Source organism: Harpia harpyja, chromosome 8 (genome assembly GCF_026419915.1).
Source record: "Harpia harpyja isolate bHarHar1 chromosome 8, bHarHar1 primary haplotype, whole genome shotgun sequence".
NCBI lineage: Eukaryota > Metazoa > Chordata > Aves > Accipitriformes > Accipitridae > Harpia > Harpia harpyja.
This window is the reverse complement of record NC_068947.1, coordinates 51,812,309-51,840,287: the sequence shown is the minus strand read 5'-3', so window position 1 is coordinate 51,840,287 and position 27,979 is coordinate 51,812,309. Positions and strand designations below refer to the sequence as shown.

General features: G+C 51.1%; 3 protein-coding genes and 2 long non-coding RNA genes across 17 annotated transcripts in view; 1 reads left to right on the top strand and 4 right to left on the bottom strand.

Annotated features, from left to right (window-relative positions):
* Positions 1–2,138: 2,138 nt before the first annotated feature.
* On the bottom strand, positions 2,139–7,900 carry LOC128144875 (uncharacterized). Of its 5 annotated transcripts, XR_008236245.1 has the most exons (6): positions 7,028–7,897; positions 5,350–5,496; positions 3,999–4,182; positions 3,646–3,904; positions 2,989–3,232; positions 2,139–2,478 (listed from the first exon to the last, which is right to left on the bottom strand). It is a non-coding gene; the product is annotated as an uncharacterized LOC128144875 (long non-coding RNA). The 5 variants fall into 5 exon arrangements; XR_008236243.1 differs by lacking the exon at positions 2,139–2,478 and having other exon boundaries at positions 2,654–3,232; positions 7,024–7,900; XR_008236242.1 differs by lacking the exon at positions 2,139–2,478 and having other exon boundaries at positions 2,654–3,232; positions 7,028–7,900.
* A 174-nt stretch (positions 7,901–8,074) lies between these two features.
* GAPDH (glyceraldehyde-3-phosphate dehydrogenase) lies at positions 8,075–12,048 on the bottom strand. Its single transcript, XM_052794243.1, has 12 exons — positions 11,970–12,048; positions 11,575–11,618; positions 10,841–10,940; positions 10,507–10,613; positions 10,331–10,421; positions 10,030–10,145; positions 9,825–9,906; positions 9,504–9,655; positions 9,292–9,370; positions 8,982–9,065; positions 8,738–8,835; positions 8,075–8,380 (listed from the first exon to the last, which is right to left on the bottom strand). Exons 2-12 carry the CDS (start codon positions 11,595–11,597, stop codon positions 8,311–8,313), a joined length of 1,002 nt encoding a protein of 333 aa, XP_052650203.1. The 5' UTR covers positions 11,598–11,618; positions 11,970–12,048; the 3' UTR covers positions 8,075–8,310.
* Positions 12,049–13,930: 1,882 nt separating this feature from the next.
* Positions 13,931–18,242, bottom strand: LOC128144887 (C-type natriuretic peptide-like). Of its 3 annotated transcripts, XM_052794277.1 has the most exons (3): positions 17,666–18,242; positions 17,222–17,275; positions 13,931–14,739 (listed from the first exon to the last, which is right to left on the bottom strand). In XM_052794277.1, exon 3 carries the CDS (start codon positions 14,737–14,739, stop codon positions 14,467–14,469), a length of 273 nt encoding a protein of 90 aa, XP_052650237.1. In that variant the 5' UTR covers positions 17,222–17,275; positions 17,666–18,242; the 3' UTR covers positions 13,931–14,466. The 3 variants fall into 3 exon arrangements, with proteins under 3 accessions (XP_052650237.1, XP_052650238.1, XP_052650236.1); XM_052794278.1 differs by lacking the exons at positions 17,222–17,275; positions 17,666–18,242 and adding an exon at positions 16,237–17,215; XM_052794276.1 differs by lacking the exons at positions 17,222–17,275; positions 17,666–18,242 and adding an exon at positions 14,831–14,941.
* LOC128144888 (uncharacterized) lies at positions 15,162–27,933 on the top strand. 4 transcript variants are annotated; one of them, XR_008236252.1, is made up of 6 exons: positions 15,162–15,521; positions 17,593–17,749; positions 18,237–18,368; positions 19,456–19,773; positions 20,441–20,641; positions 22,567–23,138. It is a non-coding gene; the product is annotated as an uncharacterized LOC128144888 (long non-coding RNA). The 4 variants fall into 4 exon arrangements; XR_008236251.1 differs by lacking the exon at positions 22,567–23,138 and adding an exon at positions 26,479–27,933 and having other exon boundaries at positions 15,164–15,521; positions 19,479–19,773; XR_008236253.1 differs by having other exon boundaries at positions 15,165–15,521; positions 19,603–19,773.
* The window catches only part of NCAPD2 (non-SMC condensin I complex subunit D2), a 26,721-nt gene continuing 20,297 nt past the window's right edge, over positions 21,556–27,979 (bottom strand). For 3 of the 4 annotated variants that reach the window (XM_052794273.1, XM_052794270.1, XM_052794271.1), the window contains exons 27-31: positions 24,826–24,906; positions 22,556–22,742; positions 22,175–22,301; positions 21,874–22,032; positions 21,556–21,685 (exon numbers count right to left, since the gene is read on the bottom strand). In XM_052794273.1, the coding sequence (XP_052650233.1) occupies positions 21,603–21,685; positions 21,874–22,032; positions 22,175–22,301; positions 22,556–22,742; positions 24,826–24,906 (637 nt within the window). In that variant the 3' untranslated portion in view covers positions 21,556–21,602. Of the gene's footprint in view, positions 21,686–21,873; positions 22,033–22,174; positions 22,302–22,555; positions 22,743–24,081; positions 24,463–24,825; positions 24,907–27,979 lie in introns of those variants that run through there. The other variant, XM_052794272.1, reaches the window with a different exon arrangement.

Sequence of the window (27,979 nt, the reverse complement as noted above, 5' to 3'; positions counted from 1 at the left end):
CTCTGAGACCAGGCTCACCGAGTTTGTTGATGAAGACTACCAGATTTTTCCCACAGAGAGGATGGGGAGCATCGCCCTCCTTGCCCCTCACCACACGGGTGTGGGATGTTCTTGCTGGCTCTAGAGAGGGTTCAGTCAACCTAAGCACTAAGTAGCCCAGTTCCTCTTCCCTGTGTTAAGCAAGCCTGCTCCCTCCCTTCACTCATTTCTGGATCCCATCTATTTTACGTCATATCTCAGAACTGAAAGTCTGACTTGTCCGTCCGTTCAGTTAATGTCCCGTGTATTCCACCCAGCACCCTTCTGCTGAAGGCGCTTTGTCACCTGTCCCACACGACTTGGCTTTGTGCATGTTAGCTTTTCCCTGTCTCGGGATTCCTTAGATGGGCCTAAATGTGATGCTGACAGCCTTCACTGGAGCAACTTTTGATTCTCTGGTAACCTGTCTATTATTCTGTTTATCTGGTTTCTTAGCCAAGAGGTAGGAGAGATCAAAGCTGCATAAAAAGTCAGTCTTGTTTGTAAATTTGAGCTGGGAGATTGGCTTTCCTAAGCCTCATACCGCTGCTACAAAAGCTTTGCTTGTTCTCGAGAAGGCTATACTCTTTATGTGGTTATGGTTGTTGCTATCTCAGGTACCTGTGGCACAGAGTGTCCATACCTGCTGATCAAGTATGTCAAATAATACTGGTGAGAAACCTCCTTTCAAGAGGAGAGGTCAGCATTAATTCAGAACACAGTGGAGTGCTGTATCCTTGGAGGTGCACCTGGACGATGCATGGACAGGCTCCTGAAAACATCTGGCAAGCCCCTACCCTTGGTGATTAATGCTGGGAGCAATAGTGAGACGGCATGGAGACCTGGATGGGCTACAGACAGCTTTAGGGAAGCCCAGTCGCCTTTGAAAATCTTCCAGTGGATGTATGAGACTGCACGTGGTGTTTTAGCTGTGAATTTTCTAAATGCTTGGGCCACTTTCTCTTGGGATGGGAACAAGGAGAGGATGCTCTAGGTCTTCTGGCAGAGGGGGGTATAGATTTCATAGCTTGGAGAACACCTGTAAGAGCTGGGAAGGTACTAAGGTAACGCTATGGAAAAGGAGCTCCAGCGGCCACCAAAAGGCATCATGATGAAACTGAACCAGTATCACAAGAGATGGGAAGAAGTAGCATTTCCAGCTTCGATAGCAGACTGCATCTGGGCAAGGTGCAAGAGGAAATAGAAGCTCTCAGGGTAGGAAGAAATATGGTTAATTGATATTTTTCGTGTTCATGGCTGCATTGTAGAACTGCTAGCTCACCAGTCTAACCCGTTGGGTAAAGGTGGAATAGGCAAGAGCAATTGTGAATTGGGGTTGCAAGTTGTGCTAAAAATCATATTCACTCTAGAGCTAATAGCCAGACAACATGCTCTAACACACAATTTCATCAAGGCATTGAAGGGTCTTTTATATGCTCCTGAATCCCCAAACAAAACATGGTGATTTATTCTGTAAGAAGTACCTCTCTGCTTTGTGTGAAAAGGAAAATTACGTTGTCATGGGAGACTTTGGCTGGGGATACCAAAGAATATGCTGTGCCGTGGAGAGTTTCTCATCAATTTACAGATGATGGCATGCCCAAGTAAGGCAATGATTTTAGATGTCCTTATGACAGCTGAAGACTGGGTTAGGATTGGTAGTTGCCTAAAGACAAGGGATCAACTGAGAAACAAATCAAGACAACACCCAGGACAAAAATGCCATAACAGAGAACTGCATGGTGTTATGTAGCCTTTTCTTACAGTGAAATCGTTTAGGGGAAGTATTAAAAAAGTCTGATTAAGTGGGAGATCTTTGGAAAGAAGAGAGTTTTTCCAGTTATCCAAAAAGCTGTGATTCAGTACGCATGAGAAGATAGCTTTCAGTAAACTACTTCCTTGAATAAGTGGCCATGTGACTATAGTACTTAGAAATAAGAATAACTAATAAAAATAATAATAAAGCCTGACCTTAATTAATGAAAATAAACCTTGTAACAACCACAGCAACTGTGGGTGGGGAAAAGGAATAGAGGGACAACAAAATAATTCAGCTGTATAAAAAAGGTCTTCAGCTACTCATGTAATAGCTGGATGTCTAAGGACACTAACAAGTTGTTCTGGTTATATTTAAAGAAAAATCAATCCTGGCAGTAATACAAACCTTTTTTCTTGGCTGAAATAAATTGTAAAAAAAAAAAAAAAAAGGGCAAAAGAAGAGAAGTACTCACCAGATATGTCTGTTCTCTATTTGGAAAGAGCAGAATGTGATCAGAGGGGAATGATGAAGCACTTTCCAGGCCATTAGCAATTAAGGAGGATCCTTGACAGGATCTTCTCAGAATAAACACTTCTACATTTCCAGGCACAGATGACCTAGAGCATGCTAATATGGGGAGGTGCACAGAACAAGCCACCGCGCAAAGCCTGAGGCTGCTTGGGGAGATGGAATAAGTGATGCTGTAAAAAAAAAGAAAGGACAGTGCTGTCGCTGCGTTCCTGCAAACGGTGTTTTGCAAAGCACTTCAACCTCAGTGGTGATGAAAAAGCGTTGGCTGCTGAAAGCCATGGTTTGCTGATGTCAATTTTTAAATGCATTGGGGGAGACATTTAAAAAAGACTGGGTGGACGGGTGAGCAAATGACGTCAGTGATTAGTCTGACAGGCCACGTATGAAAACCAATGAGAACCAGCGGAGAGGGGAGGAGGGTAGAAATCACAAAGGAATGGAAAAAAATCTGCACAGATTTATGGAGGAACAGGGAATTGACAGACAAAACTGGTACCATTTTTGATACATAGAAATGATACAGACTTTCAAAAGGAGAAAATAGCTCAGTCAAAAATGCCAAGAGACACTAAAATATATTTTTAATAGGGTCAAAACATAGGTTCTGTTGCCATATATATATAGCCAATTTTTAAGCTATGCCTAGAAACATCTAAGAGCAAGAAATATTAGTGACTAACCATCCCCAGGACAACAGGAGGGCTGGAAAGACTTAGGGAGCAGGGCTCACAAGCAGCTTCATGTGAGCTCTCAGCCAGCCGCTGAAGCTGATGCCATCTTTAAACAGCTTTTAGCCCCATGTGACATTGGTGTGCTTTGTCCTGTTTTGCATCACAAGTTGGGGTAGCTGGAGCAAAGACTCCTAACCGTGACTCCAGGCTGGAGAAAAATGTTTTGCGAGTGAAAAGTTTAGTTATTTTGCTCCTGAAAAAAAAAAAAAGGGCAAGTAAGTGAGCATTTTTTTCCCCAGTGCCTAAAGTCACTTGGTGATGATGGTCTAGATGGCAATTTAGTCAGGCTGAGAAGGGTGTACTAGGAGTCTGAGGAGATGGGGAAGCTGGAGGCCATGTGCATTCAGTGAGATTTCAGTGTCTGCCTGGGGTCCAGCACCTAAACTAGTACCCAACTTGGTAACTAAAAAGCTAGCGATTATAGAGATTACAAACCACCTATTATTTTTTCTGTCCCAGGACTCAGAGCAAGGCCAACAAAGGTTGCTTGCTTGTTTGGTACAGAGTTGGGCAACATTACAGGAGGGCTTTGAGACCTGCAATGTCAGAGTTCCCCCCCCCCCCGACATGTATTACTTCTCATTTAGCAACTTGAATTTCACCCACCATTTTAATAACCCAGTCACTTGGTCACGAAATCCTTCTGCACCTTTCCACAGGCTGATTCAGTGTTGAGTGTCCTGCATCATTTTGCATAACTAACAAACCTTGGCATCCCGTGCTCCAAATTTGTTCTGAAGGCGTTGAATGGAAATGACCCTGGGGCAGATGTCCTCAGACACTGGCCACTCGCACCTTCTCTCTGGTCACCACCAGTTTTCGGCTGGAGAGGGCGGTCTGCCCTGTCCTGGGGCAGTTCAGGTTCCTTGAAAGGTTTTGCCAGTCTGGTTTTTTTTCCTAAATCCAGTTGCTTTTCATCACAGGGCGGGGGCTGACGCGAGTGGTGAATTATTACTTACAGCAGGGTTATCTGCGCATCCGCTTCACGCTGGAGACCGTCCGAGTCTGGCACCTGGTGCTGAGGGTTTGCTGCCCTTCACGTCACGGACGTGTTCTCAAGGCCTGACGCTTCGGTTTGCGACGGTGGCTTCGTGTCATCGCCGCTGAGGAAAAGCTCTTGTCCGGGAATACCCCAAAGCTCCTCTGATGGCAAAACATCCATTTTGCTTTTCTGCCGTGGCCTTAGCTTCCCTAATCACTCCCACACCATCTTACGGCCTTTTGGCAGCTCGCTTTTCTCCAAGACGCATTTGAAAAAGGTTTTCATACTACTTTTTCTATTTGTCACATAGTTGCCTAAAAACCAGCCCCTTTTTAGGCTCTTAAGTTTAATTTGCTAGTAGTTACGAGTTTTTCTTCTATTTTTATTTGACTACAGCTTCAGCTTTTTGACAGCTGCCTTTTCAAATCTTACACAGTAAAGTATAACCCAGTACTACTGTTCCTTCTATGACCATTTAATTGAGAATAACTCCCCCAAGAAGATGACACTTCTATAGTAAGATAAAATATGAAGGTAAGTAAGTAAGTTAGCTGTCCTGTAGTAAGAAATTACATTCAGCTCAGAGAAGTAAGTAACAAATTATCTGGTTTTGCAGTGTGTATATAGTACGATTGCCCAAAGGCAGGCAGCTTGGTTTTGATGAAACACCCGCTTTCTGTGAGTACTGCTGGTGCCCACAGGGGTATTTGCATACCCTGAGTTTAAGTCAGTCAGTCATGAACCTGCTTTTTGTGAATGGCATCTATGACAAAGTAGTTTGGAACATTATTGTTTAAGATGCTCACCTTATACAACCATCCAGTACATGCCTTGTGTCATAGTCTTTCCTATCAGAGATCTGTATCGCCTCTTCCTTGCACAGATCTTGGCAATTGCTTTGCTCAAAGACTCATTTACTTCAGAAGTGGACAGAGTTATGTTTTATATGTCCAAGACTTCTTTTACTGTGCTTATACAGTCACCATTTTGTTTGTTACATTTTGGTTTGATTTTTTCAAGCAAGCTTAATTAGTTTCCACATCTGCTCAAGATGGTTTTACTATATGGCATTCTCCTCAATGCTGAAGTTTCGTGCTGGCATCTTGAGAAGAAGGTGGTCTGGGGACAACTAGACATTTCTTGGGGGAGTAATTCATGTGTGGCAAGTGTGTGCAAATGCCAATGAAGTATTAAATAATTTCTCTAAACGTTCAGAGTTGCCATAAAAGGGAATTTTCCTGTAACAAACACCACTGCTAATTACCATACCGCAGCATCACTTACATTTCCTCAGTCTTAAAAAAAAGAAAACAAAAGGTGCAGCTTACCATCCCTAGAAATGGTTGGCTGCCCATCAGAGAAGTGGTCCCTTGGGTCGGCCGGAGAGCTTTGCGTCAGCACAGCCCTGCAAAGGAGCGAATCCGTATCTCGGGTGCATCCCTCTCGCGATGGCCCAGCACAGCGAGCCCTGGTGCCTGGTCGGTTGAGAAAGGCAGAATCAAACCTTTGGCCAGGATCAGTGTCTTTCTATACCTTCCCCTTGCAAAGCGTTCATAAAGCAGGGCAGATTCTGGTTTATCGCAGCTGCCCTTAGAGCCGGTTTGTCCCGGCAGAGTGGCACGATCGCTTTTGCTGAACAAGAGCCTCTTTATGTCTGCCTGAGCGCCTGCCTTCCCTCACCACGCATTTCTATCATCAGTTTTCCTTAGAAATGCTTCAAGAGCAAACCTAGAGCTGCCCTACTTAAGGGAAAAACTCTTCTCCAGAGAGAAAAGCAGCTGCCACAGCAGATCTCCCATCTTTATCCCAATGCCATCCACAGTCATATATGTCAATTTTTGAAAATGACCAAAAAAAAAAAAAAAAAAAAGGAAGGTTTTAGGACAGGGTTGCAGTTCTTGGACAGGCTGGCCACTGAGCTAGCTTTTCCATCTGTCCGGAGGGGCCTTGCTGTGGTGCCATCTGCAGGCACAGTGTCTGGATATAAAATGAGGATTTAGGAGAAGAGCTGTGCTTTTTCGGGAGCTTTTATGAGAGAGGAAACCAAGCCCTCCAGGCGGTCCAAAGGCTGCATGACTTGTTTGCCACACTCGCTCTCCCTGTTTTCCATACAAGAGCAACCATGTTTTAAATTCTGTGATTCCTGGCTTGCCTCATCGCCTGCATGCCATATCATTTTTCCCAAGAATTTCAAGCCAGATTGTAAACTGGTTGAAATAGTATTTCAAAACACAGTGAACCTTTATCTGAGACATTCCCAGCAATTGTTGGTCTGAGAGCACATACTCTTCCTCCACCCTACCTCCCAGGTTGTATGAATTTGCTCATTCCCACAGCAATTTGATCTCAGGTTGGATAGGGCTCGCTCTTGTTAAATAAGAAGAGCTCTTTGCTCTAGGTGAATTTTCAGGCAGCCTTATCTTGCTCAGGAAACTTAAGGCTTTTTAGAAGAAAAAGGTGACTCACTGAAATATTCCTGCTTTAAACCCAGTTCAAAACATCTCTGTTTTACATGGGAAAAGAGGCATCCTCCCCCCCAAACAAGGTGTTTCAGTAGCCTTTCTACGCTTCCAGATTATCAAGGCGCTCGCTGGCCCGTACATAAATACTCGGGCAGCAGCACACAGGACAGCCATTCAAAGCACCCAAGCACAGCAATCGAGGACAGGATGGGATCAACCCAAGATTCATTTGTAAGCCTGACAGGCCTGCAGGCAACACCTCTCCCCAGCAGAAACCCAACTCCACAGGAGGGCTGCCTCCAGTTAGCTCCAGTATCAGGCAGCTCCCATTTAACTCCAGAGTTACCTAAAGCTCCCGCAGGGCCGTTTGTGGGGTAAGCCAGGTATTGCTGCTGTCCCAGCTCCTATCCAGAAGCAGGTTATTCAACCTTTTTCTCTTTGCAAAGCAACTTTCAGTCATTGCCCTCTAGTCCAGTAAACGTTTAATTTTTACGCAGCCCAACCGCTGGAGATAAGCGGCTCCAGGGAACTGTGTCCAACATACCTTGATCCTGGGAGCTTAAATCCTCCAGCTTAAGTCCTTGCTCCAGATCAGGGTCTAAAGCAGTTGTGGTCCAGACAACAGCTCCAACCCTGCCTGCTAGGGAGAGAATGACAAAGCACCCAAGACAGTAAATGAGCTGCTAAAAATGGAGGGCCACACAATTTTATGCAGTGCATCGCTTATCTACCCTCAGAAGGCTCAGCCCCTGCCCAGCAGCGTTTGTGCTTCCAGGAGGAGGTAACAGTCCCTGGCAGAGGGCTGACACTCACCTTGCAGAGATTTGCTGCTCAGGAGCTTAACTGCAACTGCCCCTCCTTCCGCATAGAATTAAGCCAGAATTAAGACTAGCTACCACCATGGTAACACTGGCCTCCGACACGTCCCTAGGCAGCCATTTCCTCTAGGGCGAGTTGATTCGTTTTAAGAGGTAAAAGCAAATGAAAAGTTTTCCTTGTAATATTTCTGCTAAGGTAGGAGGAATGAGAAGAAATAATTCCTGTTTCTTGTGCCCCTTTGCCAAACCAAATGCGAAAGAAGTCAGCTGCTCAGCACTTTATTCTGCATACACCCAACCAGACAAGCAAATCCAGAGCTAGACGGTGGACAGAGCAGCAGAGCCGCCTTCCATTCCACCACGCAGCAGTCCTGCGAGCGCAGCCCTGCACCACACCTTATTTTGGCTTACGGGCAGGAGTCTTGCCTCTCGCATCTGGCACACATAGCTCACCAGTCCGCATAGCACAGCTCCTCCGCTTGCTCCAGCCTGGCGCTCGGTGGAGATGGGCGCTCGCTGTTCTTTGAAGCGAGTCTGGCATCCCGGGAGTCCGCCATGCCCACGCACGACCCGAGCTGTCCGAAACGACTCTGCTGGCATTTCCCAGGTTCTCTGCTGCCTGGGTTCACAGCCTCAGCCCGGTGTCCACGTAGCACTGCTTTGAAGAGCTGGCCCAGCAGTTGCAGCCAGGGCCCATCTTGAAGCAGGCACGTCCATTTGCTCGTTACACCCCCCTACTAGCTCCCATTTCCCACTGACAGACAGACAAGGCATTTCAGATGGTGATCACTTTTATTGATGTAAGGTGGTACACAAACAGATCAGTTTCTATCAGCCTCTCCACCTCCCCCAGGCTCGGGGAGAAGTTGGAGGAGTGGGGGAGACAAGGGAACAGAACTGGCCTCTCACTGCAGGATGCAGAGCTAAGCGGTGGTGAAGAAGGGCAGGGGCTCCAACGAAGGAGAGTCCTGCTTCCCTAGGCAGCAGGGGGGCTGGCTGTGTGCTCGGCTCACTCCTTGGATGCCATGTGGACCATCAAGTCCACAACACGGTTGCTGTATCCATACTCGTTATCATACCTGGGGAGAGAAACAGAAGCCGTCAGGACTGACCCATTTCTTGCACCCCTTTCTCCATGGTTTCTGCTCCTCTGCCCACGCAGCTGAACCACGCGGCTTCCCATCCACTCCCAGTAAAGAAAGCAGGAAGCATTCTATCCATCCTTCCAGTAAGGGAAGGCGGCTATAGCCCTTTCAGGCAAGAAGCAATCTCACTCCACAGAGATCATCCCACATTAGAGCCACCCTACTCAGCAGGGGTCCGCGCATCACCCTGCATTGCCAGCCGGCAGTGATGAACAGGACAGAAGTCTGCCACTTGTCTGTGCCGGCCCCGACCCCACAGTCCCCCCCCCCCACCCCCCAGGCTCTGCCTACCAGGAAACCAGCTTGACGAAATGGTCGTTCAGTGCAATGCCAGCACCCGCATCAAAGGTGGAGGAATGGCTGTCACCATTGAAGTCACAGGAGACAACCTGGAACAGAGGGGAAATTGTAACGCATGCCGTCACCCGCAGCCTGAACCAGAAGTGCCCAAACCGGGATCCCAGCAAGGCTGCTACCATCAGAAAAATGAGGCGAGCGCCAATAACCACGGGCCAAGAGACTAGAAGTTACTTACCTGGTCCTCTGTGTATGCCAGGATGCCCTTCAGGGGCCCATCAGCAGCAGCCTTCACTACCCTCTTGATGTCATCATACTTGGCCTGAGAAGAGATAAATTTAAGATGGTCAGATCCCAACTCACACAAAATGTCCGCCGGGTGGAGGGGAGGGAGGAGAGACATGGGAGCACCACGGCAGGTGCTATTTTCACACAGATCAAGTCTTAGGGAAGAGAGCGATGCAGAGAGGGCAATCCCAGGTAGAAGATGGAGTTTAGAGGAAGCGGGGGCAGGTTTGGAGGTTGGTAGGGCCATGTCCACGACTTACTGGTTTTTCCAGACGGCAGGTCAGGTCCACAACGGAGACGTTGGGGGTTGGCACACGGAAAGCCATTCCAGTAAGTTTCCTGCAAGAGACATAGGTCAGCAGGGAACAGGACCCAGCACCCCTCTGCCAGCCCTCCATTCTGCTAGGAACGGGCCAGAGCTGGCCAGGGACTGACTGCCTCCTCCTGACACCCAAGAAGGGACAACGCTCACCCATTGAGCTCAGGGATGACTTTTCCCACAGCCTTAGCAGCCCCAGTAGATGCTGGGATAATGTTCTGGGCAGCACCTCTGCCATCCCTCCACAGCTTCCCAGAGGGCCCATCCACTGTCTTCTGTGTGGCTGTGATGGCATGGACAGTGGTCTGGGAAAAGAGAGCACAGGAGTTCAGAACACAGCCGATACTCTCCAGAAAAAGCATCCCAGGCACCTCTTCCCCATCCCAGGGGACACAGGGAGTACAGATGCTTTTCCTCTCGCACGAGGGGACCTGGGGATCGGGCACCCTTCTGAGCAGCAAGCTCCAGACCTACCATAAGACCCTCCACGATGCCAAAGTTGTCATGGATGACCTTGGCCAAGGGCGCCAGGCAGTTAGTAGTGCAAGAGGCATTGCTGGGGAAGAGAGAGAGAGAGGAAGGCTCATCAGCCAGAGGCAGCACATCTAACAAAGGTGAGACGAGACCCCACGCAGCTGGTGAGAGCTCCAGGCCAGAGAGCATCTTCCTCTCTCCTTACCTGACAATTTTCAGAGACTTGTCATACTTGTCATGGTTGACACCCATCACAAACATGGGAGCATCAGCTGATGGGGCAGAGATGATAACACGCTTAGCACCACCCTTCAGGTGAGCCTGGAAAAAGAGGAGATTAGATAGATTAGATAACCCAGAATCCTCCAACAGCTCACTTCTTCAGACCACCTCTTCTCCCTCCCAGCCCCATCTCTTCCTCATCTTGAGCAACTCTGTACACGGTGACGTGCCCCGCAGGCAGGAGCAGCGGTCCCTTCTCCCGTGTGCCGCTGCGGCATACTCACCCCAGCCTTCTCCATGGTGGTGAAGACGCCAGTAGACTCCACAACGTATTCAGCACCAGCATCTGCCCACTTGATGTTGCTGGGGTCACGCCTGAGGAGGGACAAAACTGTAAGAGCTTCTCCACAAGACACCCGCTTTCATCCTCCAGAAGGGCGAGAGGGAGAGAGATACTTACTCCTGGAAGATGGTGATAGCGTTCCCGTTAATCACAAGTTTCCCATTCTCAGCCTTGACAGTGCCCCGGAAGTGACCATGAGTCGAGTCATATTTGAACATGTAAACCTAGCAAAGAGAGGTGGGGGGGGTGGAAGGTCAGGCACCCCGGCTGCCATCTCCCCAACCCTTGATCTGCCTACGCCGCAGTCTCAGCTCCCCACTTCCTCGGCTCTGCCGAACCTCCCAGCCCTGCGCCGCTAGCCCACACCCGGTTTTCCCGGGAAGCTACTAGAACAGAGGAGAGGGAGCTCTACTCGGAGAAGCCCGGAGGGGGGCACTGCAAGGCAACTCACCATGTAGTTCAGATCAATGAAGGGATCGTTGATGGCCACCACTTGGACTTTGCCAGAGAGGACGGCAGCCCGGGTGACCAGGCGGCCGATGCGGCCAAATCTGGGGAAGAGACAGAGGCGGGTGAGGACGAGCAACAGGGAACGCGCCGGGCCGGGCACGGCCGGCTGCCTTCCCTCGGGATCATCCGCCTCTCCCTGCCCGGCAGGGCGGGAGGGAACCCGTCAGCCACGTCCAAAGGCCGAGGTCCTCCGGTTAAAGATTAAGACCGACCCCCGCACCGGAAAGGTCAAGCGCTAAATTTACTGACGGCCCCGGGGATCCGGTTACTCCTCGGCCCGGTGGGAGAAGGTCACAGCGCCGGGGCCACCGGCGACACACGATCCACCGGGCGACCTTTCGGTGAGGGGGGGGGGGGGGGGGGGGGGGGTGTGTGTGCGGGGACCCCCGGGGTGGGGAGGGGGGGGGCACACACAGACGGGACACCCCCGGGGCAGGCGGGCAACGGCGGCTCTTCCGAGGTGACTCACCCCGAATCTACACGGGGAAGTGACTCAGCAGCGCGCCCGGTCCCTCAGCCCGGCACCGGGGGGGGGGGGGGGGGGGGCGACGGTAAAGCGGGCCCAGCGGGCCCCACAGCCCCCCCCCCCCGCGCCCTTGAGGCGACCTTGGCCCTCACCCCCCCCCCCCCCCAACCCCGCCGGGGTTGTAGCCCCCCCCCCCCCCGGCCACTCACCCGTTGACTCCGACTTTCACCATCTTCGCCTCCTCGGGGTGTTCCTGAGGGGAAAAACCGCCGGTGAATGCGGGGGAAACGGCCACCCACCCACACACACCCACCCCCCCCCCCCGCACCGTTAACGTCTCACCCCCCGCCGGGGGCGGGAAGGGAAGGAGGGGGGGGGGGGGGGGGGGGGGGGGCCGCACACACCCTCCACCCCCGCCGCCTCCATCTTGAGGCGAACCGCTCCGCACCGCCTTTGTGCCCGCCGCCACGCGGTCCGGCCCCGCTCCTTCCTCCTCCTCCCCTCAGTCCGGCCCTCCCCCCGGGTGGGCGATGGTGGTCGCCCGTGTCCCCCCCCCCCCCCCGCCTTCCTCCTCCTCCTCCTCCTCCCGCCCCACGCCCGTTACCTGCTGCCTCTGTGCCGCCCCGGCGCGCAGTGAGAAGGTGGCGCAGCCCCGCTCCGCCGCCCTTTATAGCCGCGGAGGGGACGGGCTGGAGACCGCCCCGCCGGGCCGGCACCGAATGGGAACGCGGGGGCCGGGCCGGGCTACGTGCGCCCGAGCTGCGGGTGCGGTTGCTTCTCCCCCCCCCCCCCCCCGGTACCCCCCCCCCACGTGTAACAAAGGCCCCGAGCCGGTTTAGGGAAGGAGGGGGGGGGGGGGGGGCTGCAAAGGTCCCGGCGGGTTTTGGGGGTGCGGGGTGTAGCTTCCCTCCGAGCCAGCCCTTGGGGGATGCCGCGGTCCCGGAGGAAAACGGGAGGTGTCCGCAGGGTGGGGAAGGGCAGCTGGGACCTTGCCTGGGGAGGCGGGAAGGACACACACACCCCCCCCCCCCCACACACACACACACCCCCACGGCCGTGATGGCCGGTGAGGGGCTCGCCCACCCCTGGGGAATGGCGTGGGTTGCTTTTACCTGGTAACAAAGGAGAGACACACACACACACACACGCACCCCCCCCCCCCCGGCTGCAGCCTGCCCCCCTCTCCCAACCCTCCTGCTCCCCCAGCATGGCGGCGAGGGCAAAGGGGCCGCAGAGATGCTGGGGACACCTCGAGGGAGCAGCAGGTCCACCAGCATCTCCCATTTCCCCCAGCGCTGGCAGGCAGCGGGTGCTGGCTGGGAGCTCGCTTGCCCCCCCCCCCCCCAGGCTGGGGACCCCCCCAGCTGCCTGCTTCTGGCTCCCCTGGGTGGGTTTAACCAGGCGTCCTCTGGATGGGACCACCGGCCCGGCAGGCCACGCGCCGCAGCGTGAGCACCATCTTAAACGAGGCACTGCGGCACTGCCGCTACCCGCGGGACGTGACGGCGGAAATCCTGCCCGTCTGCCGGCCCGCGTCCGCCGCCTCGGCCCGCCTTCGCCGGCTGCCTGCGAGAAGGCAGCGCTCCTTGCATGGCGGCCGTCGCCGCTGCCCAGCTCGCCTTCTCCCCCCGCCCCGACCCGTGCCAGACCCATGCGGGGCTGCATCCCCCCGGCTTGGCGCAGGGCTCGCGCGGCCCGGGTGCAGCGGGACGAACGCGCGTTATAGGCACGAGGCCCAGAGCGTGCCCGAAAGCCTCCGTCCCTTGGGGAGGGGGGTCCCGGAGGAAGGCGTGGGAACAGCGGGGATGCAGATCCGGGGTGGTGGGAGCAGGCCTGTCTCTCCGGCTTGCTCGGCTGAGCGGGGCTTCAGCGGGGATTTGAGGATGAGGAGCGAGGAGCGGGCTGGGGGAGCCATGCAGGTACTGGGGTGGGGGGGCAGAGAGGGGTCATGCAGCTCGAACGTAACCCAACTCTCCTTGTACCGCTGCTATTCCCGGTGCCGCCGAGGAGCCGGCGGCTAAGTTTAGACCCGGCCGAGGTTACGACCTTTTCTTAAAGGCCAGGAGATGATGGCTCGCATGGTACTGCGGCGGGGCTGGAGGCGTGCAAGCCCATGCCGGGGTTCGTGGTGCCCCAGCCGCAGCCCGCCGAGGGGCCGGGGGGGGAGGCTCTCGGGGACAGCTTCTGCACAAACAGGAGGCCCCTGTGTTTGCTCGGCAAACACCGCAGCACCGGCCGCCCTGCTCCGGGGGGGGCACAGTGCGGCTGGGATGAGCCAACGTGGCCTTTCTGCCCCCGCGCTCGGCCTGCGGTCGATATCTCGCCTGATGCCCCCCCCCCCCCCCCCCCGCCGCCGCCGCCGCCGCCACCACCGCAGTCCCGGCGGCACCGTGCTGCAACCGCGCGTGCCGCCTGGCCCACTCGGAATGGCGGCGTGCACCCAACATGGCCCCGCGCGTGGGGGCCAGACATCTCCCGGCCTGCCCCCCGCTGCCAGCCCCTCGCCCCCGCACGGCCCCCCGGGGCCTCTCGCGGAGGCGCTGCCGCCAAGCTGGGACGCGGAAATTAATACAGCTCTGTTTAATTAGCAAGCGAGTCCTCAAGCACGGAGAGGAGGGAGGGGGCTGCCGGCGGAGCAGGGGGTCCTGCGGTCGAGGGGCAGCCGTGGAGCCGGGCAGCTCCTCCTCGTACCGCCGGTGCCGCTTCCCCGCCACCGCCGCTCTCCTTTGGGGCAGGAGCTCCAGGGTTTTCGGCCGCCGGCTCGGCACGCTGGTTCCCAAGCCGGTGTTGCGGGTGCCTGGGTCTCCTTCTCCGGCTGCGGAGAAGCGGGGCTGGTGAGCCGCCCAGCGGCGCGCAGCCTGCCCGCTCTCGCACCCCGGCTGGGCCCCCCCAGCACAACCCCACTACGCGCGGGTGGTCCCGCGTCCCAGCCTTTGCCCCGGCTGCAGGCAGGCGGTGGTCCCGCAGCCTGCCCCGCTGGCCCCATCCCCTCGCTCCCGGTCCTCCCCGCTATCCGTGCTCTCAGGTCTCCCCTTACTTCTTCCCTGCCTGCTTGTTCGAGCCCCCGCTGCTGACTCTCTCACCTCGGACCCCCTGCGAGACTAACACCCCAGACCGCTGAAGGTCCCGATCCGGTCCAGTTTCAGCCCAAAGCAGCCCCTGGGCACGGCCTTCCAGGCCCAATCTCCAGGCAGCGCCCATTTGCGACTGGCGAGGGTCTTGCGCCAGAGAGGGGGACGGGCAGCTCTAGCCCCAGAGGGGAGGAAGGGGAGGGTGGAGGAGAGCAACTGAGGGCCGAAGCTGGACCCCTCCTTCGTGTCCTCTTCGGCCAGCGTGGACTCGGGCTCCAGGGGCAGCAACTGGGAAAGGAGCATCTGGGATAAACAGAGGAGAAGGGGGTGAGAGCGGGGTCGCCTGCGCTCCCGGCGATAAGCCTTGTACCCCCTTGCACCCCACTGCTCACACCTTCCTTAGGGCTCGGGCGGGACATAAAATGGTGCCAGCACACAGGCACCGCGCCTGTGACCTTGCATCCAGACGCAGGCAAGGGCTAGACCGGCCCCTCCTGCAGCCTGAAATGATTTTGCTGTCCAAAAGAGCAGGCAGGCAGCTGCTGTGAGCCTCTGCCTGCCTGCAGATTGCCCTGCTCTTGTCAAACCATCCCCTCCGCACCCCTTGGAAGGTAACAGGCTTCAGTCCTTGCTCCTTTTGCTGATGCTGAGCACCTCCATGTGCTCAGGCTGCTGTGTGGCATCTCTTTTTTTTTTTTTTTTCCAGCGGGCTGGTGGGGAGGACGGACCAGCCCCAAATACCTGCTGCTAAAGATGAGGGGGAGGCAGGAGCAGAGCAGGGGTGAGGAAGGGGGACTCCCCATCTGCTGGGAATCCTCTAGGTTATCTGTGCAGGCGCGTACGTGCTGATCGTACACCCCCGGCACTGCCGACAGCCTCCGGCTGTAGGGAGACGAGGGTTGGGAAGTACATTGGGCGCAGCGGAGGCATGGCATGGCTGCCCAGGGAAGCAGCCTGCGGTAGCCGTTCCACATCTGTCCCTCACGTGGGTGCTGAGCTAAGGCTGAAGATGCCTTTTGTGCAGCTCTTTTCGGTAGCGAGTTAATTGAAGCGGACACGGGCATCTTCAGCGAGGAGTGAAAGCGGTGAGTCATAGCAGGATCAGTCTTGTGATTTTAGTTCACGTCCTAACTACTTCCCTGTAGCTTTCCCAGGGTGACGTGAAGGCAAGGTGTTGGGGCGCAGGTTACGGTTTGAGTAAGAGGGAGCTGGGTAGATTTGAAAGCCAGAAGTATTATTGCTGTAATTGCTGAGGATAAAAGATTTACCCAAGTGAAGAAGCCCTTAGCTGGCATCCTGACCGGGGCTCTTGGCCTTAAAGAGGGGCTACCGGGGGGTAATAACGAGCTTAGGAGTGAAAATCCCGGCCTAGCAGGATGCGCCTTCCATCCGGGACGTCAGAACCAGGCACTGAACATGACGAGGGACACGACTGTAATTTCTGGTGGCTGCTGACACAGGGCGGAGTTAGACGGGACCAGTCTCTTCACCATTAAAAGCCTCTGCAGGCAATGTGGTGAGTCCCACGGGCAGCCTGCCCCAGACCAGAAAGCACTAAAAATCTTTTGTCTGCCCGCTGTCTTGTAATGCTGCTGCTCCTTAAGAGCTGGGTTATGAAGATGCAGTCACCCTGGAGCTGAGGCTGTTGGACTGAAGGGGAGGGAGGGAGCGGTGGGAATAGACAGCAGCCTCCGGTAGCTGGAATTTGGGACCACCGCTCATTCCAGGTTCAAACACGACCTCCCCAAATTGCCCCTCCGCTCCTGAAACCTCCCTCAGCTCTCTCCCAGTCCGTCCTACCTGTAGCCTCTGTCCTGGTAAGGACACGGTCTGAACGCTGGCAGAGAGCAGAACTAAGAGGAGGAAAAGCGAGCAAGGCCACGACTGGAGCCCCAGCATCTTCTTCTTATCCCAGGGCTTGTGGGAGGCGAGGCAGGACCCGCAGCATCCGTGTCGGATGCGGTCCCTAGCCCCTCTTCGCCTTTATAGCTTTGGTTCTGGCAGGCGCCTGGCCCCCAGCTCTCTGCTGAACTACCCCCCGGAGCTCCTTAACCTTTCAGCCCTTTTGTCCAGGGTGATATATTTCAGGGTGAGCTCAGCAAGACCCCTTCCTCTAAAGAAAAAGGACACAAAGGTGTTTACTGAGTGTCTGGGAAGATAGATGTGAGTTGAGCTGCTGCTGGCCAGGACCTGGAGGTATCTGTCAGGGTCAGGAATGGGGTGACACTTTGAAACACGTCCCAAAGGAGGATATTGAAGGCTGCATTGTATAGTGATATTGAACATACTCCTCGTAGGCAGAGTGCTGTTAATGCTATTTCTCTAATCAGCGTGAGCATGAACTACAGCTCAGCTAGTGGTAGGCACACTGCTGGCTGCACAGAGCTGACACAAATTCAGCTCCGTGACAATACAGGCTTTCGTTTTTAAGATTTATATCTTGGTGAGCCGGTTGGCCTGGGAATGAAGAGCTCTTGCTGCAGAAGGTGTGTGAATTCCAGCACTAACTCTACGGGATTTGTAGCGGTGACGGGTCTGTGGGTCTAGTACTAGCGGGCATATAACTTGCAGGCTGGTTGTCCTGAGCCACCATCTGGAGGGCCGGGCTGAGTTTCCAGAGGAACCGGCACAGAAAAGAGCTCGTCGAGGCTCAGCTTGCATTTTCTCAAGCTCAGGCGCACAATGGAAGCGGGACGGCAAGGAGCAGATTCCTACCTCCTAAATCTTCTGGCCATTAGTTCCCCCCCCCTTTGTTTACCTCTCCCATTTTACTGTAGTTTCTCACCAGTTGAACAAGGCAATGAGGTCACTGTTTGGAGATCAGGGTGCAGAAGTCAGCCTGGGTGTGAAGACAGAAACTAATCAGGAAAGTTTGTCAGGGGAGAGGAATGGGGGGACTGTACCCCAGTGCAGGATGAGTAGTGGGTGTGCTGGGGTGAGTTTAATAACACCTTCAACTTCCCTTTCTTCAGTACTGTTGCACAGAGCCGTTGGGTCAAAACTTGACAGGCAGTGTTCTGCTGCCTGCTTTTGTTTATTTCTTTTTTAAGGAAAGACGAAAATTAGAAAAAAGAAGTCTTTTGCAGAGATAACAAAAGTCACAGTTCAGATATTTGCCCTGCCTTTCTTCCTCTCCTTCCCTCCCTTCCTTCCCAGCATTTTGCACGCAGAGATACAGATTTGTGGGTCCCTTTCTTCCCTGCCCAAGGAGCCAGAAAGTTTTACGAACCGTTTTGCATCCAGTCCATGAAAAGTGAAACTTCAGGCTTCAGTCCGGAGCATTGACACTGGAAGCAGAAGAGACTTTGCACAGGTGGGGGCATCCAAGTATGTCAGCTGTACCCAATACCTGCAACCCGTGGGTGGTGCTGGTTCCAGAGCAATGCTCTGGTGATCCTGTCTGGCAGTCCCCTGTCACTGCCTCGCCTGGGCCAGCTTTCCGGGGCACGCCGGCAAATGGAGGGGCTCTCCAGGCCCCAGTTAACGGCCTCCACCAAGACATTTCATGGGGAACAGGACTACTTTCACACCAGCTTTTTAAACTACGAAGCACAGGTGACTGCTGGAGAGTCACGGGATGTGCTGTTCACGTGGGCATTCGGACGGGGTGCTCGTGCAGAAACGGAGCGTGGGATGCGCGTGCGCAGCCAGCCCCTCCGTGTGCTGGATGCGGTAGGGTACGGTGCTTTGCGGTGTGAAAGTTTTGGAGGGGTGGGAGAGAGAGGAAGGAGGATGGGAAGCGAGCACGTGTTCATCCCACATGCAAGATGTCTCAGAGGATGTTGTTCTGTACTTCCTAGTCACATCCGACCATCCAGAAGCAGCTGAGTCAGTCCGCTAGAGTATTCATGCTCCCGGCAAGACAGCTGCAGGCAGATGCATCTCAGGTTGAACGCACCGCTTCCAGGAGTCAGCTCTTTCCTGAGCGAAAGGTAAGTATAAAAGCAACAACACTTTGGTTGTGATAGGAAATGTAGTGGTGGTTTGATCTGGCAGCCCTTGAACGTGGTAGCCCCCATACTGCAAGAAGAATGCCAGAAATGTGTTTGCGACTGCTCCAAATTCCAGCCCACTTGCACGCAGGCTGAGCCCTGCAGGGATGGACAGGCTCCGAGCTCTCAAGTGACCGGTCTCCTCCTTGGGTCCAGCAAAAGCTGAGGCTAGCAAGAGGGAAGGAGTGATCATTGTCCCATACCAAGCAAGAAACTTCAGAGACTGGAGACAAAGTTTGCAAATTTTCTTGCAAATTTGCATATCCAGCAAAGCTTGGATAAATTGCAGGCGCTCAATGACTCAGGTGCCGTGAAGTTGCAGCTGCTCCGTGTCCCAGATCCTTGCTGGGACTGCAGTAGAACTGAATAGTTGCTCTGACATGTCCTGGCAATGACTGTGAAGTGAAAAGGCTTTGGCAGACGAGTCCCCGATTGCCCCAGTTTTCTGACTCAAATAGGTTATTGTCCTTTCCTCTCTGGTGCTAACAAGTTTCCTCTGTAAAAACCCTTCCCCCTCTGATGCCGGGGCACCGATTCTAGAGCTTGCAAGACCACTGGAAAAGTGGTCTCCTGCTGAATCACAACCAGTCTTTTACAAATAGTTGCTTATAAAGGAAAGGAGCAGGGCAACTGGAGAGTGGGAGGACTAGGAACTGGGTGCGGTACCCTGGGGGAACAACCCTTGTCCCACAGTGATGGAAAGGGCTGATGGTTGCTGCAGGCTCTAGAAGCAAGGATGATATTCACATCATTCCACTGGTACCACATGTAGGAGTCTGGAGCCCACCATGGTCAGGAGTTCCTCAGAGACTGGAAACGCCACTGATCTCGGCACTGAGTAATCCCACTGCCTCAGAAGCGAGGGAATGGGATTACTCCTTCAGTAGCAATTCCTGGTCATCGCGGCAGCCACCGAAACAGCCGCTTGCGAGGAACAGAAGGGCAGCAACCAGCTGCTTAAGGCAGCAGCCACTGCGTAGCTGTTCAAACCCCTCTTGGTTTTTTGCTTCATCTTTGGATGAAGCAGGACTTTCTTTGTCCATGACACAGGATTGCTAATTCCTCCGATGCCAGGAGAGGCCAGTGAGGAGAGGGGGATGCTCCACCTGAACAGCCTGCAGAAAGGGACCAACGGCAGCTCCCGCTCACTGACCTTCTGCTCTCGCTCGACCAGGCAGTGCTGTGCCCAGGAAAGAGCAAAAGACGGACTGCAAAGCAGTGAAGGAGCCGCTGTGTCAGTCCAGTCATTGACTGCCAAACCCTCCTTCCGTCTTGGAAAGGTGGCTGCGCAGCTCTCCTGAAGGAAAAGGTTTAACCGCTTGTAGTGGAAAAGCATGGCCTGAAGGTAAGCCAATGCTTAGACACTTTTACGGCCACCTCGCTCCCTCCAGCCACCCATTCCCATCTCCCTCACTGCAGTGTTGTCAATGTATTATCTCATATATATGCAAGATTTATTGCAGACTTGTCAAGCCTTGAGCCTGGGTAGAAATCCATATATGCCGTCCTTTTTCTTTCATTCCCATTTGTGAGTGACATACCCTGTGGGTGGCGGTGGGGGAATCACATACAGCATGCATGACTCTGCGTTGTATTTACCATTAATGCTGTAGCTGCTGCCTCTGTCTCCTGTAGCTTTCACTGAATATTTTATCAGGGAGGATGGGAGAGAGGGACATTGCTGTAACTTTCTGATCTTTGTATTTCACGATTGTCCTGTTCTTACTGGGGTGCTCTGGAGTTGGGGAGGGTATGTTGGTATCTGGCTGTTACACTAGTGGCGGCAAGGGGGCAGATCTTTCTACCGAGTTCTGGGACTCAAGTGTGGTGTTTGGTCCACACGTCCCAGCCCAGTAAATACACCTGTCACCCCATCATTCCCTCGTTAAATGCTTGTAGAAACAAGTAGACGTGTTAATGTCCATTCAGGTATTAGCACAAAACCCCCGTATTCCCAGGTCAATGCAAAGCTATGCAATTTCTAATACGGTATCTTTTTTTTTTTAATGTAGGGATCAAAATAAGCTACAGCAGTTTTTTATCACTACTTATGCAGCCAGGCCAGAGAACTGAGCAGCAGGCTCTACTTGCTGGCAAACCAAGGGCGACCATGACAACTGCAGAACTTGGTAGATCCTCAGAGACAGAGAATACGGAAGATCTGCAGGAACCTGTCCAGCTAGCGCCTAGTCTGCTTTCTAGGCAACTGACAGGTAAGAGGAAATAATTCTGTACTAGTAGCTCTGGGACAAATGCCAGTTTGCCTGTGAGAGAGGAGGGTTAAAGGTTGTTTATGTGATTAACAGAAATTCAAGTTTAGGGCACTTAATGTTCATGTGGCAGTCTAAGAAATGTCAGGACTGACTTGAACACCAACGTGGCATTCCTGGAAGGAAAGAGCTTAAGTACCGGTCTGACTTGAAACATAACTGGATTCACAGCAATTACATTCCAAAAAGTGCAGTGAGACAACCAATCTTACCAGTATACTTAGTAACTTGAACAAAGATAATTCTAAAGTTTTTGTCTGTTGTTTTTTTTTTTAAAAACTTTTAAATGTTGTATTTTTTTCCTACTCACTTTGCACATTCTCTGTTGAAGCGCTCTAGCTACAGTCTAAGTCAGCCTTTCTCTCTCTCCCTCTCTCCTCACCCCCCAATCGCTCAACTGTTCTTTGAGATCTGTACAAGAAAAAGATGCAGGTGACTTCCCCTCAAAGCCCTGCTGGGCTGTGCAGGGCAAGAGCTTCAAAAAGGATCAGATGTAAAAGGGCCTAAACTCAGCAAAATTGTATTGGTCCTGTGTTAAGAGAAGCTGGATGGTATACTTATAACCATGTACAAAATGGGAAGGGAATAAGTATTTTGTACTCGGTGGTTAGTTGGGCTCTTCTTAGAAAGACTTTCTTCCAAAGATTTTTTTTTTTTAAATCAGAGCAGCTTACTTTCACCTGCAAAGCCAGGGCAAAACAACTCAAAGCTGCAGCTATGTTTATCACTGCCTTTCTTTTGATAATCTCCACAAAGACAGGATTGGAATTGCTTTAGCCTGCTGTGTAACTTCCATTTTGTCCTCGTTTAAAGCACTGTCATATTATGGGGTAGTTCAGACAACAGAAGACGACTGCTGCAAAAAAAGAAGTTTTATTTTTAAAGACAGTAGCAGATGGTTCCTTCAGCGCAGCCGGCGGGCTGAAGATCTGGTGATGGGAGTTGTTTTGGTGGGGGTTTCTTCCTCTGTTAATTCTGCCGATAGCTCTAAAGAGAGTAAAATGTGTCAATAACCAGCACTCCACTGCCTTGAACAGGGAAATCTACAGGCTACCTAGGCAGTGCTCTGAAGCCCTACACACCTTCTGCCCATTACCAAAAGAACATCCCTGTTGGACCAAATCTACAGTCTTTCTCCACTTTCACCTTTTGAGCACACATGTACAATGCCTTACCGTCCTCAGAGCTGTTCTCCTCATCACTGGAGAAGGTGATAACAGCTTTTTTGAGTGGAGGGCGCTTTTGGGCACGCTTTTGATTTCGGAAGGTGCGAGGCTGGGGTGTGACAAAATCATCATCCCTGTTGGCTGTGCTCAGGGGCTGGCGGCGTGAACCTGCCAAGAAAAAGAACCATAAAAAAACAACAACAAAAAAAGAGAAAGGTCTGTAAGGGTGAGGAAAAGTCCCTAGGTGTCTCTGCTGGACTGCAAGATCGGGGGAAGGCTGCAGTCTCACAGTCTCACAAAAGGAACATACCTCCTGTTGGTTTCTGCTTGGCCGGCTCCGGCACTGGAGTTCTACTACCTTCCTGGCATGTCTCTGCTGAATCCAGCCCTCGGTTATGGGAGGCAGACAGCTTCTGCTCCAGCTCTTCAGCCAGAGTCTGATGGAGATGTAACACAGTGGGGAAAGAAGGAGAAAAAGGAAAAAAAAAAAAAAAAAAAAAAGAGAGAGAGAGAAGGCAGGGGGAAAGAAGTATTACATCCATAGCAGAATTGCCATCAAGTCCTCTGATAAATTGTAAATTGGTAGGGGTGAGGAGTAGCCTGCTTAAAACGGAGAACTGCAGGGCTTTCCAATCATTGTGTGTAAAAAGCAATTGTTTTCCTAGCCCGGACACTTGCTCCCCATCCTTACTTTATTTTCAGGTTTGCCGCCTGCTCTGCGGAATCGAACCAGCACAGTTTGGAAACAACTGTAGACAGCTGGGTCTTGAAGCTTGTCTGCAAAGCAGTCAAAGTTGTCCTGCAGCTTGTGAAGGCCCCGTTCTGAGAGGGGAAGCAGAGTAAGGCAGTGGGACAGATCCCGATATTGACGCTCAGTTCTGGGAGAGACAAAGATTGCCATTAGCTCTTGTGAAAAGGGGTGTGCAAGGATGAGTACATCCTACCTAGAACTACAGCACATGAAGATAAAGCATTTCCTGCAGGTGCTTCTGCCCCGCAGGACGTGAGATTCAAGTTGTTCTGTTACAGGTCAGTTAATGAGTGCCATGCCGTATCATACGCAACCACCGCTGTATTGCAAAGACACTGACTTAGTGTCTGTCAGAAAAACATGAAGGCTTCACTGTCAAAGAACGCAGTCACTTGTTTAAAAAGCGTCAGAAGTTATTGCTGGCTATGAGGAAAAAATGCACTCAGTAAGGTGGGAACTCCTCTTGAAGGGCCTTATTTCAACCAAATAATAAAAAAACTCTGGCTGCTCATTTTTGCATGTTTGAGATAGTCTCAAGCAGAAGCTGTATTTGATGTTCTCTCTCTTTCCTGGCCAGTTACAGGCCAGTTACATAAAGAAGACCATTTTCATTAACATAGAAAGTGAACAAACAACAACTGCTGTATCAAAGGAGGACTACATTCAAATTCCAGCAAAAGTTACTTTAAAAAAAAAGGGGGTGGGGGCAAAAAAAAAAGCAAACTAACATCATTAATGTAGCTCACTGTGACAGAACGGGAGGAAAAAAAGTGAGGCTGAAGCCCCTATTATTAATACATACAAAACAGAGGGCCAGAAGTCTGTCCTGCATGTGCTCTCTCAGAATGCACTGTCCAAATGCAGACAGATGGAGCACAAAGCTGCAGCATCCAGGTGTTTCCACATTTAAAGTCTGAACGATACCTGGCATGTTGCTATGATTAGATCTCCAGAAATGCTGAGGAGGGTGATGGTGGCTGTCAAATCTTTTCTGATAAGCTCCTCTTTTAGCCTGGAGTGAGAGTCTCACTCTAGCATTACTGCTAGTGTGCATTAAACTCATCATCTTCATGGTACAGCAATATTAGGACATTTTAGTAAAGTCTAGACATGGCTCTATGATTGTGATGTGAAGAGCTCACCAGTGTTCCTGGGAGACAATTTTGGAGAGAGGGGCCACTCTCCACTCCAGCTCAGGAAACAAAATCCAAATATTTCTGGGGAATATGCAACTCCCCGAGGCAGCTGAGCAGGTCACATGCTCAGGCACTGCGTACAAGTGGCCAAGATAAGCAGACACAGCTTAAACCTCAAGGGCAAAGCCACAACGATGGAGAAGGAAAACCACAGGAATGGAGGAAGGCAGGATGCACCAAAGCCAGTGGAAGGTAAAGTGAAGATATCACTGAAAGTACATGACAGAGAGGCAGATAAATTTCTACTGTCTTTCTTCGGGGGGGTGGGGGGGTGGGGGGAGGCGGGAAGCACATCTGGGTCAGTGAAGTTACAGCTTGGGAAGCAGGGGGAAAGAAGCAACAAAAATAGCCCCAAAACCCAGGAAGCAAAATGATATCCCAGGTTCACAAGATGGGTCCTGCACTATATACTCCGTAATCAGCACCACGAGCAAGGCATACACATCTTGCAGACAGAACAGAGCAAAGGACCAAGTGTGTAGTGACACAAGCCCTTGAATAAGAAAACAGAGTCCCAGGCATAGAGTTAGTACTGAGCAGCCCACGCATGCGGAACAAGGACAGGCCTGTATCAACAGGCAGGACTGCAGGGGAGATCCCAACTTCTCAGTTGAACACACTGATTTCTTAGCTGAGATGCAAGGGAATAGCCTGTGGAGAAGGACCACAAAGGTGCATAAGAGCCACATGTGGGATGTCTCCTTGTTCAGCTCTAATGCAGATCTAAATTATCGCAAAACCTTTTCCCTAAGAAAGGAGTGAAGGGAGAGGGGCCAATCACAGTGTAATAAGACCAGAAGCCTTAATTTATACATATTTATTCATGTATTTTTAGGAGGAAGATAGAAAAAAAAAAAGGGGGGGGAGACCTAATCCAGGTTATCTTGGCATTTGTCACTTTGGCACACGAAGATATGATGGGAACCTGTTACAACCACCATATACAAGCTAGTTTCTTACAACAATTCCTAAGAAGCAGACTTGCTTGTCAGGAAAATTAGGATTGCAACCCACCTGGCAGTCCGGAATCGCTGACAAAGTTTCTCCACCAAGCTCTCTGTCTGTTTGTCTTTTGTAATATATGAGAATAGATGTCTGCAATGGAAAAAAAATGGCATAGTTGAGAGCCCAGAGAGGAAACCCCCTTTCTACCTACACCAAGGGAGGCCTGCAGCTATCCTATCCAGTGATCAGCTAGGTGGTCCTCCAAAAGATGACAAGATTGCTCTGCATGCCTCAGACTCAGTTCAGGAGAAGGTATAAGCATATATATATTTCCCTGTTGGGGGACAGCTGCTATGGCATAACATGTAACTAAAACTGCATGTTTGCATAATAGCACCTGCCTAGGATGAAACTAAGAAACCCATCTAAAGCAAAGACCCTTGTAGGTCCAGAGTAAGAAGTGCTAATGTCTGTGTAGGGTCTGAGGTAGGAGGGACGCTGAAAAGGCTGCAGTGTCGATTTCTGATCGGCTCCTTCCATCCAGTTTTAAGAGCATGCAACACCTCCAGATGATCTCCTTACTTCACAAGTTGTGCTGGCAGACTAGTGTGTCTGACAAGCAGACCTTGAGGGGAGTGGGGTAGCATGCAGTATTTTTTTTTTTTCCCTTCAAAACCATTCTTTTGACTTGCTCATTATTAATTTGCTGAAGGTGTGTTGCTGTATTTTGGATCAACGCAAAAGTGAGTGTTACTTTGCACTGAAGTGGGAACAAAGCCTAACAGAACTTACATGCTGACCCGATCCCATGTTCTTCTTAGCTTCTTGAGGAATAGAGAGACATGAACTTTAAGTACTTCTGCATTTTGCATGACGTCCTCATAGAAATCACTGAATAACTTCTATTTATTAAGAAAGTCCTGCTGGCCTCCCTTTTTCTTGTACCAACATTTCTGTTAACTTAAGCTCAGTCAGGTTGCCACTGGCCTTGATATAAGAGGTCCAAGCACATCCTTGTTTAGTCTTTGTTATATCTACCACCATCACACCAAGCTTCTTTTCTAGATACGGAACAGAAGCTGTATCCTCAAGAGTCCTCCCTTTGCATTTGTTCCAGCATCAATTCATCTTTCTTTAACTGAAGTGACCAGGACCATGGCAGCATTCCAGGCAAGATCTCGCCAGCACTACCAACGCTTCCCTGTACGTAAACCAGAAATAACTTGACTGCTAAAATAGCAAGGGGAATACATCTCTAACTTTAGCCATAGCTTTACAGAAGAGGTTAAACAATTTCTAAACATTCAACCTTATGCTTTTTCTGCTAGTTTTCATCTCAGTTATTACTGTAACCATCTCATTCTCCACAAGAGTCTTTTAACAGTGATGGTCCCCCCACTACCCCTATCTTTTTTACACCTCCCTATTCTCCAGTTTGGCAAGTATCCCTCGAGCATAAGCCACTGCTTCCTTCCTAGCCTGTGCTTTTGTCCACCACGGTTTCCGAGTGAAACGGGATCCTCTCCACAATGTAAGCGTTTCATATAGCGCTACATGGGGAAATAGTTCAGTTTCAACTACTATTCCCTTTTTTCCCATTTAAAGGATATGATGTGGTGTGCTAACTGATGATGAGGTCTTCTTTAAAATTAGTTAGCTTTAGACTAATTTGATACCCGTCTACTTTGTGAAATCGATACTGCCTTTTCTCTTATTTGCCAGGCACCTCCAGTTCTCTCCCTGCACGTTGCTGGAAGACTGAAAAGTCCATCTATAGCTGTCTTAACCACACTAATCACACTTTAATGCAAGTGCTACACTTACGATTCTCTAGGTATGTGGTAACACCTCCAGTTTGACATTTATTAAAAATTGTACTGAAAATTCCAAAATTATGTCCCATTCTTTTTACATGCCACCTTCTTGTTTCTCTGTGCTGGTTTGCTTCCACTTCAGACACTAACTTTCCCTTCTACACATGCTGTCACTAGCCACATGCTGCATTTCCCATTATTTCACATTACCCTCCTTACTAAAAGCTGAAGCAAAATATCCATCTATTTTTGCAGCCATAGATTATTTTCAGTCTCAATTTCAGCCTCACTAATAGACCTTTTCTGTGCCTTGCAATTCCTACCTGTCCAAAAGTACATCCATCTTCCTAAAGGCACTGGATTCTCGTGGACAGAAAGACTAGTTGAAAAATCACTGGAGATTTTATTGTAATTTACCACTAAAGACATTCTTTGTGCTGTCTATGAGCAACCAATACCCTCAGACTGAAATATTTCAGTATGTCTCTATACTATGGAGTAAGGCTTTGTTGGAAAAAAAACCCCAACAAACACCAAAAACAAAACTAAGAAAACCAAACCCAAACCTGTTACTTTAACTACAGCTTTACTAAAATTGCTTACAAAAATCCAGCAGGCCACCAAATTGACAAAGGCGGCAGAGTCTTTAAAATCTGTTGTGTTGTCCCGATGTTGCATAGCCACATTCCCATGCATAAAACCAATTGTTTTCCTTTTCTAGAGGGAAAGTCATTTTGAATGGGCCAGTGGAAACTCTTTGTGGAGTCTCTCCTCACTCCCAACTATGTGGCTTTAGAATCGATTGCCCCAGCATGACTCCATTTCAGATACAGACTGAAAAAGTCAGATCAAGGAGAACAACTGGAAAAAGCATTTTGAACATGTGTCCTGGTTTCAGCTGGGATAGAGTTAGTTTTCTTTCTAGTAGCTGGTATAGTGTTATGTTTTGGATTTAGGATGAGAAGAATGTTGATAACACACTGATGTTTTCAGTTGTTGCTAAGTGGTGTTTATACTAAGTCAAGGATTTTTCAGCTTCTCATGCTCAGCCAGCAAGAAGGCTGGAGGGGCACAAGAAGTTGGGAGGGGACACAGCCAGGGCAGCTGACCCAAACTGGCCAAAGGGATATTCCACACCATGTGATGTCATGCCCAGTACATCAGCTGGGGGGAGATGGCCAGGGGGGCAGATCACTGCTTGGGGGACTAACTGGGCATTGGTTGGCGAACGGTGAGCAATTGCATTGTGCATCACTTGTTTTGTATATTCCAATTCTTTTACTCTTGTCATTTTATTATTGTTATGATTATTATTTTCTTCCTTTCTGTCCTATTAAACTGTCTTTATCTCAACCCATGATTTTTACTTTTTTTTCCCCCTGATTCTCTCCCCCATCCCACTGGGTAGG